The sequence below is a fragment of the Anarhichas minor genome, unplaced genomic scaffold (assembly GCF_050575085.1).
Source record: "Anarhichas minor isolate MPS153535 unplaced genomic scaffold, ASM5057508v1 ptg000018l, whole genome shotgun sequence".
NCBI lineage: Eukaryota > Metazoa > Chordata > Actinopteri > Perciformes > Anarhichadidae > Anarhichas > Anarhichas minor.
Genome location: NW_027466464.1, coordinates 4,735,881 through 4,754,387, shown reverse-complemented (window position 1 = coordinate 4,754,387; position 18,507 = coordinate 4,735,881). Strand labels below are relative to the sequence as shown.

The 18,507-nt window shown below is 43.6% G+C and overlaps 1 protein-coding gene across 1 annotated transcript; it reads left to right on the top strand.

Annotated features, from left to right (window-relative positions):
- Positions 1-4,241: 4,241 nt before the first annotated feature.
- plcd4a (phospholipase C, delta 4a) lies at positions 4,242-18,507 on the top strand. Its single transcript, XM_076094577.1, has 15 exons — positions 4,242-4,266; positions 4,807-4,965; positions 5,501-5,729; positions 6,373-6,502; positions 6,655-6,886; positions 7,017-7,218; positions 7,954-8,098; positions 8,772-8,924; positions 9,699-9,866; positions 14,605-14,761; positions 15,034-15,150; positions 16,460-16,638; positions 16,731-16,863; positions 17,748-17,897; positions 18,416-18,507. The coding sequence occupies exons 1-15, from the start codon at positions 4,242-4,244 to the stop codon at positions 18,505-18,507; spliced, it is 2,271 nt and encodes a 756-aa protein (XP_075950692.1).

The following is an 18,507-nucleotide window of genomic DNA, read 5'->3' as shown; positions in this document are numbered from 1 at the left end:
AACACGTTTGGCCAGTCTTCATCACACTGACGGGTTTTAAATGTGTCATGGTCCCTGTACCAGAGAGAACTACATGTCCCATCATGCTTTCAGCACTGGCACAAGTGGACAGAGAAAAGATCCACCAGTGGATCAGCGAGCTGTCCGGTCCAGAGACCAGTGAGAGCGCCCTGCTGGAGCTCAGCACGAAGAGGGAGTCCGCACCCGAGCTGGCTCCCACGCTGTTTACCGTAGCGGACCTGCTGCAGGTGAGTCGGGCCAGTGTTTTCCACACATCTCGGGTTACACGTGCTGGAATCCCGCCAGGTTAGACAGGAGAGGCACTTATACACAGTCGGTGCATCTGTCCTCTCAGGCGTTATCCTCCAAAATGAAATATTCTCTACCATTGCTAGGAAATCTATAACATCTACCCATCTCTGATAGAGGAATCATATGCACACAGCTTATTATTTAGACCAGTTCAGCCTCTTCACTGTTGTTACTGCAGCTTTTTGCATAAACCACAGCTGGTCATGCTCATGAGACTAGTCCTCATACGCACAATCCCACATGATTTATGTAACATTCTCATTATATTTAGTTTGTGACGCACAGCAACAAAATACATCACATCTCACAACATGCCATATTGCTTAATTTAATCCATGTCCATATGATTCCCTATAGTTTTATTATCATGGTATTAATGCAGACATACACATTAGAATATGGATTATTATGACACTAATCATGACTCTGAATCTGCTCATTTAAAGGAATGCTTCACCCCAAAGTGTTGCCTTGAATTCCTGAAGGAAGTGTAGTTGAGACCAACAGTCTGGAGACAAAACATCAGACTGCTTCCACAGAGAGGATGTCAATATTGTGAACCTGTGTGGGCACTTGGAAATGCAGCTGACCGGGGTTCGTCTCCACCTGTGCAGAGCCAGCGAAGCTCTGCGCCAGTGTCTCCCCGACCAGCTCAACGACACCACCTCCACCCAGGTCCTGAAGGACCACACCACCACCCAGCGCTGGCTGGCCCAGCTGGTGAAGAACCTGCAGGAGGGTCAGCTCACCTGAGGGTGTTTGTGTTCAGAAGCGAGTCGCTTGAGCTCCTGCACTTCTGTTCTCATGGTTTCAAAGTCATTCACATGTGTCGCCTCATGCTCTGCAACATATTTACACGTCTACAATAAATTGGTGCTCCATAAGTAACAGCTTGAGCACCCTCCTTCTGCTGCAGTAGCCCTGCCCTCTGTGTTCCTGATCTGAGTAGTTCACTAATGTTCTGGAGACCAGAAGCTGTTTGTACATCAACATTGGCGCCTTCTCCAGCAGTATTATTATAGTATTTAGAATTCTAAGGGTGGTGATGGGCGGTTGAAGCTTTGGGGCGTTCTTTCTATTTGTGCTGAAAAAGAGAGGAACATTATTAATAAATGCATTATCCAAAAGAAAATAAAAAGGTACCATCTTGGTGTAGTTTAGGCTCAGTGTCCGCTGTGTCTCATCTCTGATATTTATGTTACATGTTATATAATTAGCTAACCCGTTGTAACAATATGAGGCTTGATTCTGATGCAGGAACCACAGAAGCTGGATGCCTAGTGGGGGTGAGTGGACCTGAGGACGACCCGGAGCTTCATCCCTGTCCTCAGGAGTCACCAGGGGAAGCTTTATGTGTTCTTGGGTTAGTGGGTTGGTGCTCCATTACGAGGAATCAATGGTCCAGTGTTTGGGATTTATAGAATATAGCACTCATAACTATGTTTTCATTAGTGCTGCAGGGATGATGTATTCTTGTTTGCCAACAGGAAGTTATAGAAGACGTCCTAATAAACTTGGTGGGAGGGTGTAGAATGGGCCAGAGAAGACGCCATTACATTAAGGAGTGGATGTAGTGTAAATGACTTCAGGTCACTTATTGTAGAGGTGGCTGCTGGGTACTGTAGTTTGTCTCTCCTGAGAGGAGGTCATTGTGAGGGAGCCCCTCCATTTTAGTCTTGGCTCGCTGTGTGTAATCTGAGCTGGGAAGCTGATCTGAAGCTGTGGATTATTAATGCCTCAGAACCTGAGCAGGGAACACAGGTGAAGACCACAGAGAGAATATTAATATTCACAACTTCTGAACATATGAGTGTGAGCTCTCCGCTGGGATGTGATGGGATGTCAGCGATGACTGCAGAGGTGATCTGGGGTCAGTTTGTTAATGTGATGGTGAACCCCCCCTGCTGTGCTGTCCCCGTGGCCTGCTGCTAAACTGGCCTGATCAAAATTTGATGAGCGCGGCTTAGTAAGATTACACGGGACAGACAACACGGTGGAGCTCTGCTGGTCCTCCACCTGATGGGATAGAGGGGGTCCAGGACCAGATCTGGTCCGACATGAGGACCATAAAGGGTCTTTGGATCAGATGCTGGGAGGGTCCGGTCAGACACAAGGCGCACCACTCTGCTCAGAGAAAGCAACATTTGTAACTCAGATTTGTTTATGTATGACAGTTTCCCTAATATTATATTTAAAAGAAATCCCAAGATATTGAATGGTAACTGTATCGTGATGCTTATTGTATTGCCATATTCTTGCCAATACACCGTCCTCCTCTCCTCGTCCACGGGACGTGATGAGGATACAACTCTCAGAGTAGTAAGAAATGCTAAGCGGGGCCAAACAGCTGATCGAGCAACAGGACTGAAGGGATTTGGAGAGAGAGAGAGAGAGAGAGGGATCCGGAGGAGGGGGGAGGAGGAGGGGGGAGGGGGCCAGGTGAGCGTCACAGAGAGGACACTCTGGCTTCATTCGTCCTCCATCACTGCAGCTCGGCATGCAGAGGGACGGCAGCAGCTCCCGGGCCATCTGATCTGTTCCAGCTCTGCAGCACCGGCCGGGACTCAGGGATGATCCTGCAACAGGTCAGACTCACATAGCAATATGACAAAAGGCTTCTTTTTACTTTACTTATGAAGGTACGACCCTTCCGTGAACAGCCAGTGATAGTTGGACCTTCAATATGTGCGGATGTATGACAACAGTAAAAGAAGAAATCATAGGAATATTCAGCACAATTTGGCTTTTTAAACACTTCGTTAGGAAAATGTAGGACGAGACAGAAAACCAGACAACACTGTCGAGTGAATTGCTAATCTGTCTGTTTGCTAACAGACAAAATTTTCATGTTATCTCTGACTTTATTTAAACTAGATGTGCCACCTGTGAGAGAAACACAGCACCGTTGTCCTTCTAGAACTGAATGAATATTTCAATTCTAAACCCCCTGGACTTTCTGATCGAGTTCATCTTGTGCGTTTTTGTGTATTCTTTGTCTATGTCATTGTATTTGCTGTGTTTTATTGTAATGTATTTACTGCAGTGAATCTATTGTCTAGGCCAAGTGACCCAGTGGAAGCTTAGCCAATCATAATAGCATTACTGCCGGCTGAGAAAAGGTGGTTTTGATCAAACGATATTGTTCTGTACATAAGAATGAACTTTATTCATGACGTTAGGTGTTTTTGAGCACGTGTTGGACCAGCACTCAGTTAGTTTAGGTCATTAGTGAAAGGAATGCTGAGACCATGACAGGGATTTGGGGAGATTAGTTGACTTAGTGAGCGCGACACCCAGACAGAACAAAAAGTGCAGGACAGCAGAGAATGCAGTGAAAACATCACAGAGCAGCAAAAGAACATCCAGAGCAGCTGAGCGAGCTGCGTGGTGACACCATCAGCAACACTGGACAACATCGTAGCAACATCTGCTGTAATGTACCTGTATGTAAGTAGCCTTTTCTCTGCAGCAAAAGGCTCTGTAGACTAAGCTTTACTTAAGATGTATAAATCTACCATATTGTCTAAATCAGGAGTGAATAATTCAAATCTATTTATTACAGATTAGGTCTCAGGCCTGGCAGGGATTTCCCCAAAGTCCCAGTAAAAAGTGAAAACAAAAGCTCAGTAATCAAATGTCAGAGCATCCAGATGCCTTCAGAAGACCAGATTCAGAATAGCTTGCAAAATAATTCATTGTTATTTATTGCATTTGTTGTCTCATCTTCTGGTGGCAATAAATAAAGAACAAGATGGCCACTGCATAGTGTTGAATGGTAGTTAAAGTCCTGAAATGGAGTGTGGACTGTCAAATACAAATAAATAATCATTTGTTTCGCTGATGAATTTACCATCAGGTCTGAATGTCTAAAACTTCCATGAATAACTAACCTCTTTTCTTTAGATGGCAGAAGTGTGAGACAACAACGAATGGCTTCCACACTGTCTGGCCTCCGTAAGTCTGTTTTTTATGGTTTACTATTCAAAATATTAGACTGAGGACAACATGTGTCAATTCACCACTAGTGCACTATGTACATTTGAGTTTGTGTTAGAACAACATATGACTGATACTGGCCAGGTTGTTAACACTTACATTCTAGTCTAGTCAGTGCATATGAAGTAAGATTTCAGATATTGTCGTAAAGAATGATTCACAGCTTGAATTAACTCGTTATAGTATATTATTTATAGAGCTTGTCTGACCAAATCTTAATTCAAAAGTGTTCATTTCCATGTTTGAAATGGCATAATTACTGCCAAAATGAAGATTAGAATTGAAAACTCCATGAACATATGATTTTTAGTGTACTCCATAGCATGTGAAATGGACTCTTCATGTTCAAATTGGTATAGGCAACATGCAACCTAAACTTGGTAATGAAATTAATAATGAGATGTTAACAGTTGGATTTCGCTATAAGAGCGGAAATACTATCTAATCATACTCTTATCAATATAAAACTAATCGGTATACCTGTCCTTCTCTTTCCAGGCTTCCAGGGGGATGACAACCTCCAGTCCATGCTGGTGGGGACGGTAATGAGGAAAATCAAGTCTCGTACCTGGAAGAAGCAGCGCTACTTCAAACTGCAGGACGACTGTATGACCATCTGGTACACATCCAAGAAGGCTGGCAACACTCACTCCACATGTAAGACCACATGATTTACTCATGTGATGGACCTCTCTGGTCAAACATTAAGACATGACCTGTTAGTAGATAAAACGAGATGAAGTGCCCTCTAGGGTTCCCTGTTAGTAGATAAAACGAGATGAAGTGCCCTCTAGGGTTCCCTGTTAGTAGATAAAACGAGATGAAGTGCCCTCTAGGGTTCCCTCTTAGTAGATAAAACGAGATGAAGTGCCCTCTAGGGTTCCCTGTTAGTAGATAAAACGAGATGAAGTGCCCTCTAGGGTTCCCTGTTAGTAGAGAAAACGAGATGAAGTGCCCTCTAGGGTTTCCTGTTAGTAGATAAAACGAGATGAAGTGCCCTCTAGGTTTCCCTGTTAGTAGAGAAAACGAGATGAAGTTGGGACGTTCCAGTAGAGGAAATGTGATTAGACACCCTCCAGGGAGCCTTTCCAGGAGATAAAAAGTGAGAAAATGCTGTTCAGGGTGCTCTTCCAGTAGAGAAAATGTGATTAATATAATTAGTTCTCTATTTTGTGTTGGTCTTTGTGCCCAGTTTCAGTGAGTGATGTGGAGGCAATACGAGATGGACACCAGTCCGAGGTGCTGCTCAGCATCGCTGATGAGTTCCCAGCGGACCGATGCTTCACACTGGTCTTCCGTGGTCGTAGGGGCAACCTGGACCTGGTGACCGAGTCAGCCGAGGAGGCGCAGTCCTGGATCAGAGGCATGAGGAAGCTGATCGAGAACCTGGAGAACATGGGGGAGAGGGAGAAACTTGACCAGTATCTTTCACTCAGGGTTTTCAGTTATCAATGCTTTCAAAGTGTTTGCTGGTTTTCAGTCCAACCAAAGTTGTGGTCATTAGCAAAAGGACTAAATCTCATCAACAAGTCAATAAAGACTGAATTGCAATCATAAATTGTATCCCCATTGTAGCATGGAGTTCCCCACACCTCATGGCCACCTGCCAACTGTATATTGATACCTCAGCATCCTCTGAATTATGATCACATTGAAAGATTATGCACCTCATGATTTGTTCCCAGTGCCGATGTTCAGTGCCAGTGTACAAAGTAGTGTGTCATGTAGTGAGGTGGAAGGTAAGGCTGTGGAGGTCAGGCTGGACAATGGGCACATTCACTTCCTGTCAAAGACCAACAATTAATGTGAGATTGAAAACATTAGATCAAATTAAATAAAACATAGCAAATTGGTACAAATGGTTCCCAGAGCACCTTCTTGTTAAATGCATCTTTTGGATTCTTGATACAGTCAGAGCTTAACTGCGATACATATTAAAGAACTGAGTAAATATACAGTAAAGTTGATTGTGCAGTGTGTCAGTCTTCATCAAGTATCTCTTCCAAAGCTCTTAGAATTTTTCAGTCACTATTGAATGTGACACTCCTGAAGTGGCCTACCCAGATGGATTGGTGACTGGTTCAGGAAGGCAGACAAGAACAACGATGGCAGGATGAACTTCAAGGAAGTGCAAGACTTACTGAAAATGATGAATGTGGACATGAACGAGCACCACGCTCACCGTCTCTTCACAGTGAGAGCCTTCGAGCTGAATACCTAAACTATGGTTTCACTTGTGATTGAAGCATTCCACATCTACTGTTTGGTTTCTATGGCCGCTGTAAGACCTCTTGGGTTGTGATGCATTTATCCATACAGCAACAGCATGATCCTTTCTCTTCTCAGATGGCTGATAAGTCCCAGTCGGGTACACTGGAGGACGATGAGTTTGTGCTCTTCTACAAGATGTTGACCCAGCGGGATGATGTACTGAAGGTTTTCCAGGAGTACTCGGTTGATGGCCAGAAGTTATCCCAAAGTGACTTGGAGGACTTTCTGAGAGAGAAACAGCTGGACGGGGTTGACATCCAGCAGCATGCCAAGCAGCTCATTAAGCGCTACGAGCCGTCTGACACAGGTACACAGCCTGTATGTTGTATATAATGAACCATGGTGTACGATTATTGTGAAGGCCTGTCACTTGGTACTGAAGTTTGGGTGCCAGCACTATGTGAGGAGGGTCTGACACACCCCTGCTGTATTTCCAGCCAAGCTGCTAAATGCCATGACATTTGACGGCTTCTTGATGTACCTCGGCTCAGCTGAGGGGTCCATCTTCAACCCACAGTGGCGGGGTGTCTTCCAGGACATGAGCCAGCCGCTGTGCCATTACTTCATCTCCTCCTCCCACAACACCTACCTGATGGAGGACCAGCTCCGAGGGCAGAGCAGTGTGGAGGGATACATCAGGTGATGGAAATTAACCGATGGAAATGTCTTTGGGATGTTCCAGTGACCACAATAAGTGCCCACTAACAGCAAAACGTGCATTTGCACAGCGAATACTGTAACTGGTGCTGGAAGATTACTTAAAAGAAATACTAAAATAAAAGTGCCATCTGGAGATGAAAATGGTTCTTCGGAGGGATGCCATAGAAGAACCATTTCTGGTTCCACAAAGAATCTTTCAGTGCCTTTCAAATTAATTATTAATTAATTCATTTTGCGTCCTAGAGCACAACTTAAACAGGGACAGTGGTATCTTTGGTATCCACATGCACACCAACATCCATAAATCTGCTGGGAAATCATAAAAGGAGACTTATAATTGATTGCAGGACAACTAAAGGAACGCCACTGCAACTATCACCTAACCATTTCCAAATCCACTTACGAACCAATTTTATAGATTTCCATCAGCGCAAATCCCTTACCTAATGTGTTCCTCTCAGGGGTGATGAGCTTCACTGAGACATTGCCCTGCATTTATCTTCCACCATTCATTAATTTTACAAAATTCATCAACAGAATAAAGTCCAATTCTTCCTAAGTGATTCATTGAAATTAATCAAGCTGTAAACGTAAGTCTGATAATGCCATTAACAAATGAATTCAACTGGTGGCCAGTAGATGTTCTGCCATCCTGTGAACCTGAGTAAAAAGATAAAATAATGAATAAAAGACACAATTTGTTTTGCTGCTCAGGGCTCTGAGTCGTGGCTGTCGGTGTGTGGAAGTGGACTGCTGGGATGGTGCCAATGGAGAGCCCATCGTTTATCATGGACACACCTTCACCTCCAAGATACTCTTCAAGGATGTAGTCAACGCAGTGAGCAACTATGCCTTCAAGGTAGCATCCACTGTCTTGTTGTATCACTCAATTGATTGCTTAAGTGTAGAAGTGGATGTGAATCAATCAAAACATCTAGTCATAAGCTTTGCAATAAATAGCAATATTCTGAATGTTGGCTTTCTGATGTACTCGTCCTTCAGTGGATCATGTAGTAAACAACATAGTTCTTCTTTTTGAAGACATTTTTTCACACCCTCAGCCCGATTGGGGAGATGATCACATTGGTCCAAATGGGGCTTTTTCAAGTATACCAAGCATGTGGTGTAATCCCCTCTTTCTGGCATTGCAATTGCTTTTGCTTTCATTGTCTAGTAAAGCTGTATCAACAAATCGCTCAGCTTCTCATTGTACATTTATGAGAGGGAGGACAACAGTGCAATGATATCCAAGACATCATGTGAAAGCCCTATGAAGTCAGCTAGCCAGGGATCTGCTAGAGTGCCAGCCTCATGCCAGAGTGAACAGCAGCCAGGCTCACATGCATGACAGAGCCTGTTGGGTCTGAGCATCTGTCCTCAGTGAATATTGAGGCCTCATGACCCCTTGTCTGAGGTATTTCAACCAGCCAGCCACAACCCACAGGTATATGGCAGCAGGCGTATTAGCTTTCCCTATGATAATGCTCTCCAGTGTTCAATTACAAACTCCCTCCCTCCATCCCCCCACCCAGGTATCGGAATATCCAGTCATCCTGTCCATCGAGAACCACTGCAGTGTTGAGCAACAGAGAGTCATGGCCCGACACCTCAACCACATCCTCGGTGACAAGCTGCTGAAAAGCACACTAGACGGCAAGGCCCCCGTCGGGCTGCCATCTCCTGAGGTGAGCAGTGCAGTCCAATGTCTCAACCCTACTCCACTCTACGTGGTTACATTTGGGTATCTGGAGTGCCTACTAACCCACAAACTCGGTATCGCAGTTTTCTCAGGCTACCTAGATCAGAAAACATGTGATTCAACAAGCCAATCAGATTTGGCTCCCCTTATGATGTCCGATGCAGCCTCATGGAATGAGAATACATTCATTAGAATGTACCGGCCACAGCTTGAGAACTATACCTTTGCAAAGGTGCACTATATTTTTCTCGCAAGCCAATCAGAGCAGACTGGGCTTTTCCTGGAGAGGCGTTAAAACGAAGCGTTTCAGACAGACAGTGTGAGAAAAAGAAAGTGTTTTTTTTACATTAAACTTGTAAACACGTTCCAGTAGAAACCCAAAACAAAAACGTATGAACCTCGAAGTAAACTTGCAGATGAAGACTTGGAGGCACCTACACACACAACGTTACATCACCTTTACTGTGTGAGCTAGTATATACATGTAAGTAGTATTCATTGAGTTATGTCTCAAAACTGTTATGTTGCACTTGTTTATCTAATTAGCAAGAATAACTGAAAGAAAATCTGTGGGTGTACAGAGCCTTTTAAATGCAGCTCATTTCTGTTCTTTAATTGAAACCGATCCTTTTTGATTTGAGCCTGTCAGAGGGCACCTTCGCTTTCACCCCAAAGCATGTCAGAGCCTCCTGGGCCATATGATCTGTGTTGAACACTGATTGTGACGGATGACCCTAGGTTTATTTGATCTCTTTGTCAGGATCTTAAGAGGAAGATTCTCCTGAAGGCAAAGAAAATCGGTGGTCTGGAGGAGAGTTTCAACGGGATGGTGGAGGACTCTCAGACCGGAGAGGTCAGCGATGAAGACGAGGTGGCTGAAATCAACGAAGATAACCTCCACCGCGAGAGTATCTGTCGCAGGGTAAAGGTAGGTCAGCTTGTTTAGCACACGGCGGTACACCTGTTAGGCCTCAGACCCAGACACCCTATTATACACAGTCTGATGAACCAGCCTGGTATAGAAGCAGGATCCTCTATTTCCGTCCTTTTTAGGCTGATGATGCAACATTGAGACAGATTTCAATGTATTAATAGAACACTTAATAGATTAAGCTGACTAACCCAAAATGAGGGCAGATTAAATGCATCTTGTTGATTGCAGTTGGTAGAATGTTTTTTTGCAGCGCAGTCCAGGTTATTTACTAAACTCTTTAGACTTACAACTGTGGGATGGACTAGAAGGTTGTTGCCTGTTTGAATCCCTGAAGCATTCTGAGACCAGTTAATGACTTTCACCTCCTTCAAAACCAATGCCACTGAACCTGCTTTCTTTTAGGAGCTCTGGCAGGTTGGACCTCAGCTTTGTCTTTATTTACCAAGAGGTAATTCTGGTACGTCCATTCATTGTATTCATCAATGCACTGACAAAGGCTCAATCCCAGATACCTTCCCTTTGAGTACCTTCAACTGGGTAGTGGCCCTTCAGAACGGATCCACGAGGGATAGTGGTTGAAATCCTGACCCAGGAAATGGGACACCATTCGTTACGTCATGAGTAGCCGATTAAATTATAAATTATCGTTAGCCTATAGACATTTCTGCCCTGCGCTGATTAGCTGGGAAATACAGAAACTTAGCTGCTGTTGTAACTGTGTTTTGTTGTAACATACAGTACACATTTACTTTAGCACATAACAGTCGACTTGACTACATGACAAATATGTTTATCTTTTTGGTGTGTGTTGGTAGTGTGTGTTTAGCAGGAAGCCTCTCAGGGATGCCCACAAATCTGGTTGCCTTTTTAGCCAGCGGACAAGGATTGCATGAACTCCTGTCATTCCTCATGAAAAATACAGAGGATTTAAGGGCAGGGAGCAGACTCTGGGTGTTAGATATGGTGATCTGTTTACACTGTAATAGCAGAGAAAGACACAGGGAGGAAAGAGTGAACGAGGATTCAACACTGTCAACCACTCGTGACCCACAGCCATCCTGATCTGAACTTTTAAAACTTAAACAAACACATCAACTCTTACTTAAAACCTCTTTAGCACGACGCCCCCAAATTTGGGGGCTCTCGGGCTCAGAACCCCTCAAACTCACATGCTGAAAATAGCATGATTGTTAGCCAGTAGTGTGGACACGGCCACTTTTTTTTTCCGATGAACCAGCAACGTCTGGACAACAACATCATATAAGTCACTTATTATAAACTCCAAAGACAACTATAGGCTACTCATATAAGCACAAGTATATCGTGGCATAAAAGCACCAAATCCGGGCCAGAAATCGGCGCTATGAGTACAGTAAATCAATGTTTGTACCCTCATGCTAACAGCTACCCAGTCATACAAAGCATGTAATAGCATTAGCACACGTGGCGGAACACGTAACTAACTTCTGTTTTACGATCCGTAGAAGCACTAAACCGTTGTGTGTGATCAAACGTACCTTCATGCTGAACTTCGCCGAAAAAAATCGTGGTTATGCGCCCAAGTTTTCTCAAAATATGGATAATAACGTCGCGGAATTTCCGTTCCAAAGCTGTAGTCATTGCTGCCAACTGCATACTGTTGACTTCCGACTTGTTTCCAGAATAAGAGCGGTCAAGGGGGCTTGGGCGAGTGGTCAGACTGCCTGCGACCGGAAATTTCCGCCGGGGTACACGCGTCACTTCTGGCAACTTTATTGTATGAAATCTTTTGACGATCACCACCATACTTGGCACGAGTCTTCCTAAGCCTGTGACGCGTCTAAGGAGGGGTTGTTTTTGGAAATCGACCGAGGATAGGCTGAGATCCAGCCACACACACACACATGAAATGAGAAAATCCTACAGATGACAGCCAAAACTGGCTCTGATGATGTTATGAATATGAATATGATTCCTATTATCTGTATTTGGATGTATTGAATCATATGAGTGATAAAGAAAGTGAAATATATAGTTATATAGTGTATAAAAGTACAATGTAAGAGCTGCAACAGCTGGTTCGAAAATGATGGCCTCGCCTGACTAAAACCTCTTATTCTTAACTTTATTCCACTTTATTCCACTTTAACCTTTTTTTAATAACTACTGATCAGTTATGCTATGACTTGGGAAAGATTCAGGGAGCTAGCTGCATTATTTCAATAACCTTTTATCACTGAAAGTGCATTTTTCCCAGGCGAGGCTGAATATTTTCACTTTCAGCTGTGTTATGTCTTATTTTCTATATTAACCAGCAACATATTCACAATATGACCAATGTAAACTATGTCACAGGTGTTGTGATCTGATTATATCAACAAAAATTATTAAAATCGACCTTGTAGTTACAGAGCTATGGTCAGTTTTGTAGGGCTATGCTTTTTCGCTCAGAGACCTCAAAAACGGCTCCGAGAATAAGAGGTTATTAACTCAAGGAAACACATCTTCCACCACTGGACAAGTCACATGTACAAGTAGACACGATAGAGAAGGACGAACAAGAGGACCTCATAGTTGCTGTCAAACAAGACCAAGACCAAGCCATGCTGGGCCAAACTAGGCTAAGTTCAGCAGGTGAAGGTTGTACGGTCTCCTCTAAAATGGGATATTTGATACCCTGAACAGTACTAATTGCAGTCAGTAATCACCTCTGTTGGTAAATACTGAGGTGTAAGTAGGGCTAGAATGTATCAAGTATCAACTGTTGCAAATATTTCACTGGGTAATTACATTTTAACAGGGGTTCTTAAAATACTTATAATTAATAAATCACTAAACAAATCAAACAGTCATTTGACCTAGCAGCTTGATACTGAACATTTTAAAACACAAATTAAAAAGCCAACCCTTATATACTGTATCAGTACAACTGAAACTCATTAGCGAGGTTCTCGAAGTCCAGAGACTTTTTTTGTCAAATTGCATCATTTCAAATAAAATGTGCATCAGGCACCTTAATTTGCGGACTGGATCAATGTATTTTTACAAAGAACCTTTTAACTGAAGGTCCACTTTCAAGCTTTTTCTGGAGCTTTCTACTGAATCTTGCTTTCTTCATCAAGACGTGGAGTTTGCTCGTCCTCGTTCAGATGGACTTTAGGCCTGTGTGGGGGGGCTCTGGCTCATCAATTGCTGCAACGCAACACAACAGCTTCCGGCAAGTTGCTGCATTGGGCAATCAGTTGGGTTTTCATTTTGAGTTTTGAGAAAGCTGGGCCGGGGGACAAGTTCTTGTTCCAGCTCTGATGAAGGTTGAACTTTGTCCTTCTGTGTTCATACCACTGCATCACAGGGAACACATGCTGCTCCTTTTTATTCCCCTGATTGCTGTGTGTACTGTATCTGTAAAATGGATTCATATTGATGGCACAGTCTTGAGTGCATACTGCAATAGAGGATAACGCTTGATGTCCCTGGCAAACTAAGTGTGCAAAAGGAATCATTGGGCACTTAGAGTCATGTTTATTGATAAGCATTTGAGAAGCATGAAACACCACACTGGGACTCCTGTCAACACGGTCATGAGAGGTGAGGCCAGCGGCGAGTTTGGCAGCGATGTGAGCTCGCCGGTGCCCCTGCTGATGGTGTAGGTGTCTGCGCAGAACCTGTCTTGCTGTCTGGTAGACGGGTGAAGGTGGAGCAGCCGGATCGGCTTTCATGTGGAAGCAGGCAGGCGTGCATGCAGAGGTGCTCTGCAGGTTACGCTGTCATTGGGCTGTTTGGGACGCCACACCTCGGATCTCATAGTCATGGAAGCTACTCTGGCAGCACACCTGCTTTTGCTTGGCATTGTGGTCGAGTATCACTTTCACGATTCAAGAGGGGGTTGTCTCAGGGTTTCGATGTGCCCGGGGCTTCCATCCATGACAGGATTCCTTTGCATCACCGGGGTTTACCCTCTCACGTGGTGGTGGGTCAGCTGACGTTACACGGAGCCAGTTCATGGGTCGACCTCAATGAGCCTCATGTGACTTCAATGTGTTAACGACCCAAAGATGTTCAAATACCTCTTTGTGTCATTGGGTTTGGGCCTCTTCCTACAAGTGAGCAGAATGATGAAACTTCTTTAAGTTGCATCTTCGTTCTAGACCTACACTACACTATTACCAAAATACCAGGTACTGAGTAGTATCGAAATGTCTCCAGTCAAACAATACCTGCAATCAATCCTTTCTGTGGCCAGAGGAAAAAAAATAGCACTAAACAGCATGCTTCTTTGACTAGTGGAATGTCGCCGCTGATCATCTGGCATATCTGGCATAAAAATGGTATTTCATTCATGCTCCACTGCTACACAGCACTCCACTCTGGCATGCAGTACACTTGCTGACTATTGGTATGCCAGTGCTGCATGCCAGCTCTGTCCCACTGACAGATGCCGGTTTTGACTAGCAAGTACGTACCATCTTAATCTCTTAGCCTATGCCATAAAATGATACATAGGCAGCTGTCTGATGGGACAAACACAAGTGGTTGATAAGCTGGATGTGGCCCTGGATAAAGTCTACCAACAAGTTCTCCAAATGCAACAACAAAATGTATTGTTGGTCCTTCTCTGATCTGACGTCCACGTCAGGAGGACGACGTCATTTGTCTGTGCCTCCGAAAACCATTTCATGATGGGACGTTATAATAAGCTATATGCATTAATCAGTGTGTTACCTTTTTATCCCCTCTCTTCCTTTTTCCACAGAAGTCAAAGCAGCGTCTGTCCAAGGAGCTGTCCGACTGTGTTGTTTACTGCAAAAGCGTCCACTTCAGTAACTTCAAACACTCCCGCATCCACTCCAAGTTCTATGAGGTGGCCTCTTTCACGGAGTCCAAGGCCCGCAAGCACCTGAGAGAGGCTGGTGAGTCCAGCCTCATCATTCCTCTCTGCTTTACATGATTATGATAGGTACTGTAAACACAAAGGTTTGACTAATACAGTGTAATCTGGGATTTTAGTTTTATCGACATCAGATTTTGTTTCAGTTTTTAGAAGCAGTAATACATTTTGTGAAGCAATTAATACTCTAGTCATTCTTGTGCTGTGTTTATTATTGACACAATCATATGTATCAGGGGCTTCAGTCAAACCCTATTTGTCGACTTTCACTATCTGATGTCATCTCCATTTCAGGGACCGAGTTTGTGCACCATAACTCCCGGCAGCTGACCCGGGTTTATCCCAGTGGCTTCCGAACGGACTCCTCCAATTTTAATCCTCAGGAAATGTGGAATGCTGGGTGCCAAATTGGTGATTGCAACTGAAATACAGACTTGACTGTTTTCTAAAGCAGACCTCCATCCATTCATTATTTGCATTTCTGTCGTATTGTTTTTACTATTATTGCTGCACGGGGCTACGGTTTGCATAATTATTTATTCTTCACTTAAATGGGTTAAGAGGCGAGTTTGGCAATACAATTTACAGCAAAAAGAATTGCAGTTCCCAAAACGTTTGACTGTTTGAGGGCTTGGATAACAGAAAGAGTCACATAGAACCTCACCACAGCACTAGGTAGGCAATATAATAACTACCTAACTATAATATCAAGGCATAATTCTTTAGGACTCAAAGCAGTTTAGATTATGGCTAACAAGCAACTTCCCATACAACTAAGCTTCTCAATTCCGTTTTAAATATGTCAGTTTTGACTTTTGGTTTCATACGGGACAACAACAGCATTCTCCTGGGTGAAGGTCCTGTGTTGACCCATCCGATCCACTCTGCCCTACTCTCTGTGCAGACTTACACAGACTATGATTAGAAAGGAATTTGTCATCTGTCAAAAACAAACGCAGTTTGGGAGAAATCTCAATTCACTGTTTGCTCTAGTGTAACTGTTTACTATTAGAGAGAGAATGAGGAGTGACAGTTTTGGTCTCGGTTAGTATTGACTCATAGTTGACTGAACTGTCTCTCTCAACATGGGGCGCTGTCCATGGCAATAGCTGATAGGTTAGACTTCTGTCAGTGACAACAGATGCAAATAAGTTTGGATGTGATAAAAAAAGACACAGGAAAGGAACATAATACAATTGAAACATATCCTTAAAGACAGGACATGTCATCCCCAGTGGACTAAGGTTATTGGTGTACTACCAAATCCTCCTCTCCACTATTAAAGCACGAGTCGCTCCTTTCCCGGGAACATGGAAAGGATCGGTGTCTGAACCACGCAGCCAACAGGAGTTCCACACGGCTTCGTCCTGGGACCTCTCCCTCTTTTAATATGTCCTTGTGTAGAGGGCAAAAGGATGTTCCCGTACAATTAAACTGCATTGTCAATTACGTTTCGAGTGTCCACCTGGGGACAAGGGAATTCTTTCTTTTAAACATGTGGTTAATGTTGTAAATTGAAGCAAAACAAAAACTCATGGTACTTTTTGCATGGTTATGTTCCCTTCGGTATTGTTCATGTATTGAAGTTCAAATCCAAGCCCCGTGCAGCATTAACAACATCCTCTCAAAGTGCCTGAATATGGTGTGTTGTGAATCTAAATTTAATGGCAAGAGCATGAGTCAAAAAGTCATTGTTGTTGTTTTTTTCCATTTCATTCAGTTGCGTTGAATTTCCAGACAGCCGGGGAGGGGATGGATCTGAACGACGGACTGTTTGGTCAGAATGGCAGCTGTGGCTATGTCCTCAAGCCCAGTTTCATGAGAGAGGTCGAGAAAAGATTTGACCCTGAGACACCCGAACAAAGGGATGGCTACCAACCTGTCGTCCTCACTATACAGGTACAGACCTTTAACAAAGTAAGAAAAAGGTGTCCCTGCAGTTAATAGCTGTTTCATGGCTTTATTGAGGAAACCGTATTTATGTGTTTAAGGTGATCAGTGGTCAACAGCTGCCCAAAGTCAACATCAAAGAGGATGCCATCGTGGATCCTCTGGTCAGAGTGGAGATCCATGGTGTTCCTATGGACCAGGCCAAGCAGGAGACCAGATACATCGAGAACAATGGTGCAGTAGAGGCTGTGGGCCCTTACACTTACCTACATAGACATCAATGCAGGAGAGAACTAGGAAGGTGCTCTCAGTGGAGAGAGTACAGACCACATAATATCTTAAACTCACAAAGCTATCTGCCCGTTTAGCAGCAATGTACTCAGCAGAGTGTGTGCTTGTAGTTCTGTTAGCTGTTAGTGGTTGTACGAGGTACTTATCCATAGTCAGCATATTACCTATGGTGGTCGGCACGCCTTCAGTTTGTAGAAACAGACAGGAGAACGAGAGCAAAGCAATGCACTGCTGTGAACAAGGGCAGCAACAAAATGTATTTTTGACACCTAAAAGAAAGACCAACCTGAAAAAAATCAATATATATATATATATATATATATATATATATATATTTAGAATATTTCATGCTTAATCTTGCCATCAGCTCTTTCTAACGGGGAACAGAACGGAAAGTGGATCTTATTTATTCTATCTTCAAAGTCCTAAGACTCCAAAACTAAATCTCCAAAAACAGTATAAATAAGTTTAACTTTTACTTCAGTACTCTGTCAGAAAATATTCTAAACGTAGCATACACTAAAGCTTTTTTAGGTGTCTAAAATACATTTAACTGCTGCCCCTGTTCACAGCACTACATTGTTTTGCTCCCATGCTGGTACTGCTGTCTGTCCCACCTCAAAACACACAAAATATTTTGCCGTTTTTGCCAATTAGCCATGGACCGACACCTGCACTCTCAGTCACTCACGCATGTGACCGGTCGTAGATCCTCCTGGTGGAGATGATGAATGGATGAATGGGTCACTTTGGTGTCGCGCCACACATAGTTAGGACTTGTCTCTGCAGCATGCGCGCTGATGTTGAAGGATTTGTCCTTTGTGCAGGATTCAACCCGGTGTGGTATGACACTCTGCGCTTCACCATCCACACTCCGGAGCTGGCCATGGTGCGCTTTGTGGTGGAAGACTACGACAAGACCTCTAAAAATGACTTTGTGGGGCAGTACACGCTCCCTCTCGGCTGCATGCAGCAAGGTGAGGCCCCTTCTTTAACTTCCAGCGCACATTGATACATAGTACATTTACAGTCAAATTATTTGCTAATTTCTGTTTATAATTTCCTTAAATATATATTTCGCAACCTTGCACAGAGAAATCTGTTATGAAAGAGGCAGAGATATACATTTTCCCACAAAGAATAGCTGAACACAGCGGAGCGTTTAGCAGCTAAACATGTATTCTTCTCAGGAGATGGTGGAGACCAAAACTGAGCTCAATGAGAGTTTACATTGGACTTACATTTACCAGGTGAACACAAACACAACTCCAGATGAATGATGATGTTGCTCTATGTCTGCTGGATGTGGAAATAATGTTATAGTATCACTCATAGTCTCATTTAGACACTTGTTAGCAACCGCCTTTTTTAAGACACGTGAAAGCTTCTAAATTTGCCAAGTTTGCCGTTCTGCTGCCGCTCCCGCTCCACGTTTGACTTTGTGTGTCCTCTTAAAGAAATAAATAATCCCTCTGGTTCTGTTTTGTGTTCTCAGGTTATCGTCACATTCACCTGTTGTCCAGAGATGGAACCGGTATTCCTCCTTCCTCCTTATTCGTACACATCAGGATCACGGAACTGGACTAA

What these genes read in the sequence shown, in the direction of transcription:
- plcd4a (XM_076094577.1), top strand. Translation starts at nt 4,242, where the DNA reads ATGGCTTCCACACTGTCTGGCCTCC. An exon ending in GAGAGGGAGAAACTTGACCA is followed by an intron (nt 5,730 to 6,372) that starts GTATCTTTCACT and finishes TGGCCTACCCAG; the next exon opens with ATGGATTGGTGACTGGTTCA. An exon ending in TCTCGGCTGCATGCAGCAAG is followed by an intron (nt 17,898 to 18,415) that starts GTGAGGCCCCTT and finishes TTGTGTTCTCAG; the next exon opens with GTTATCGTCACATTCACCTG.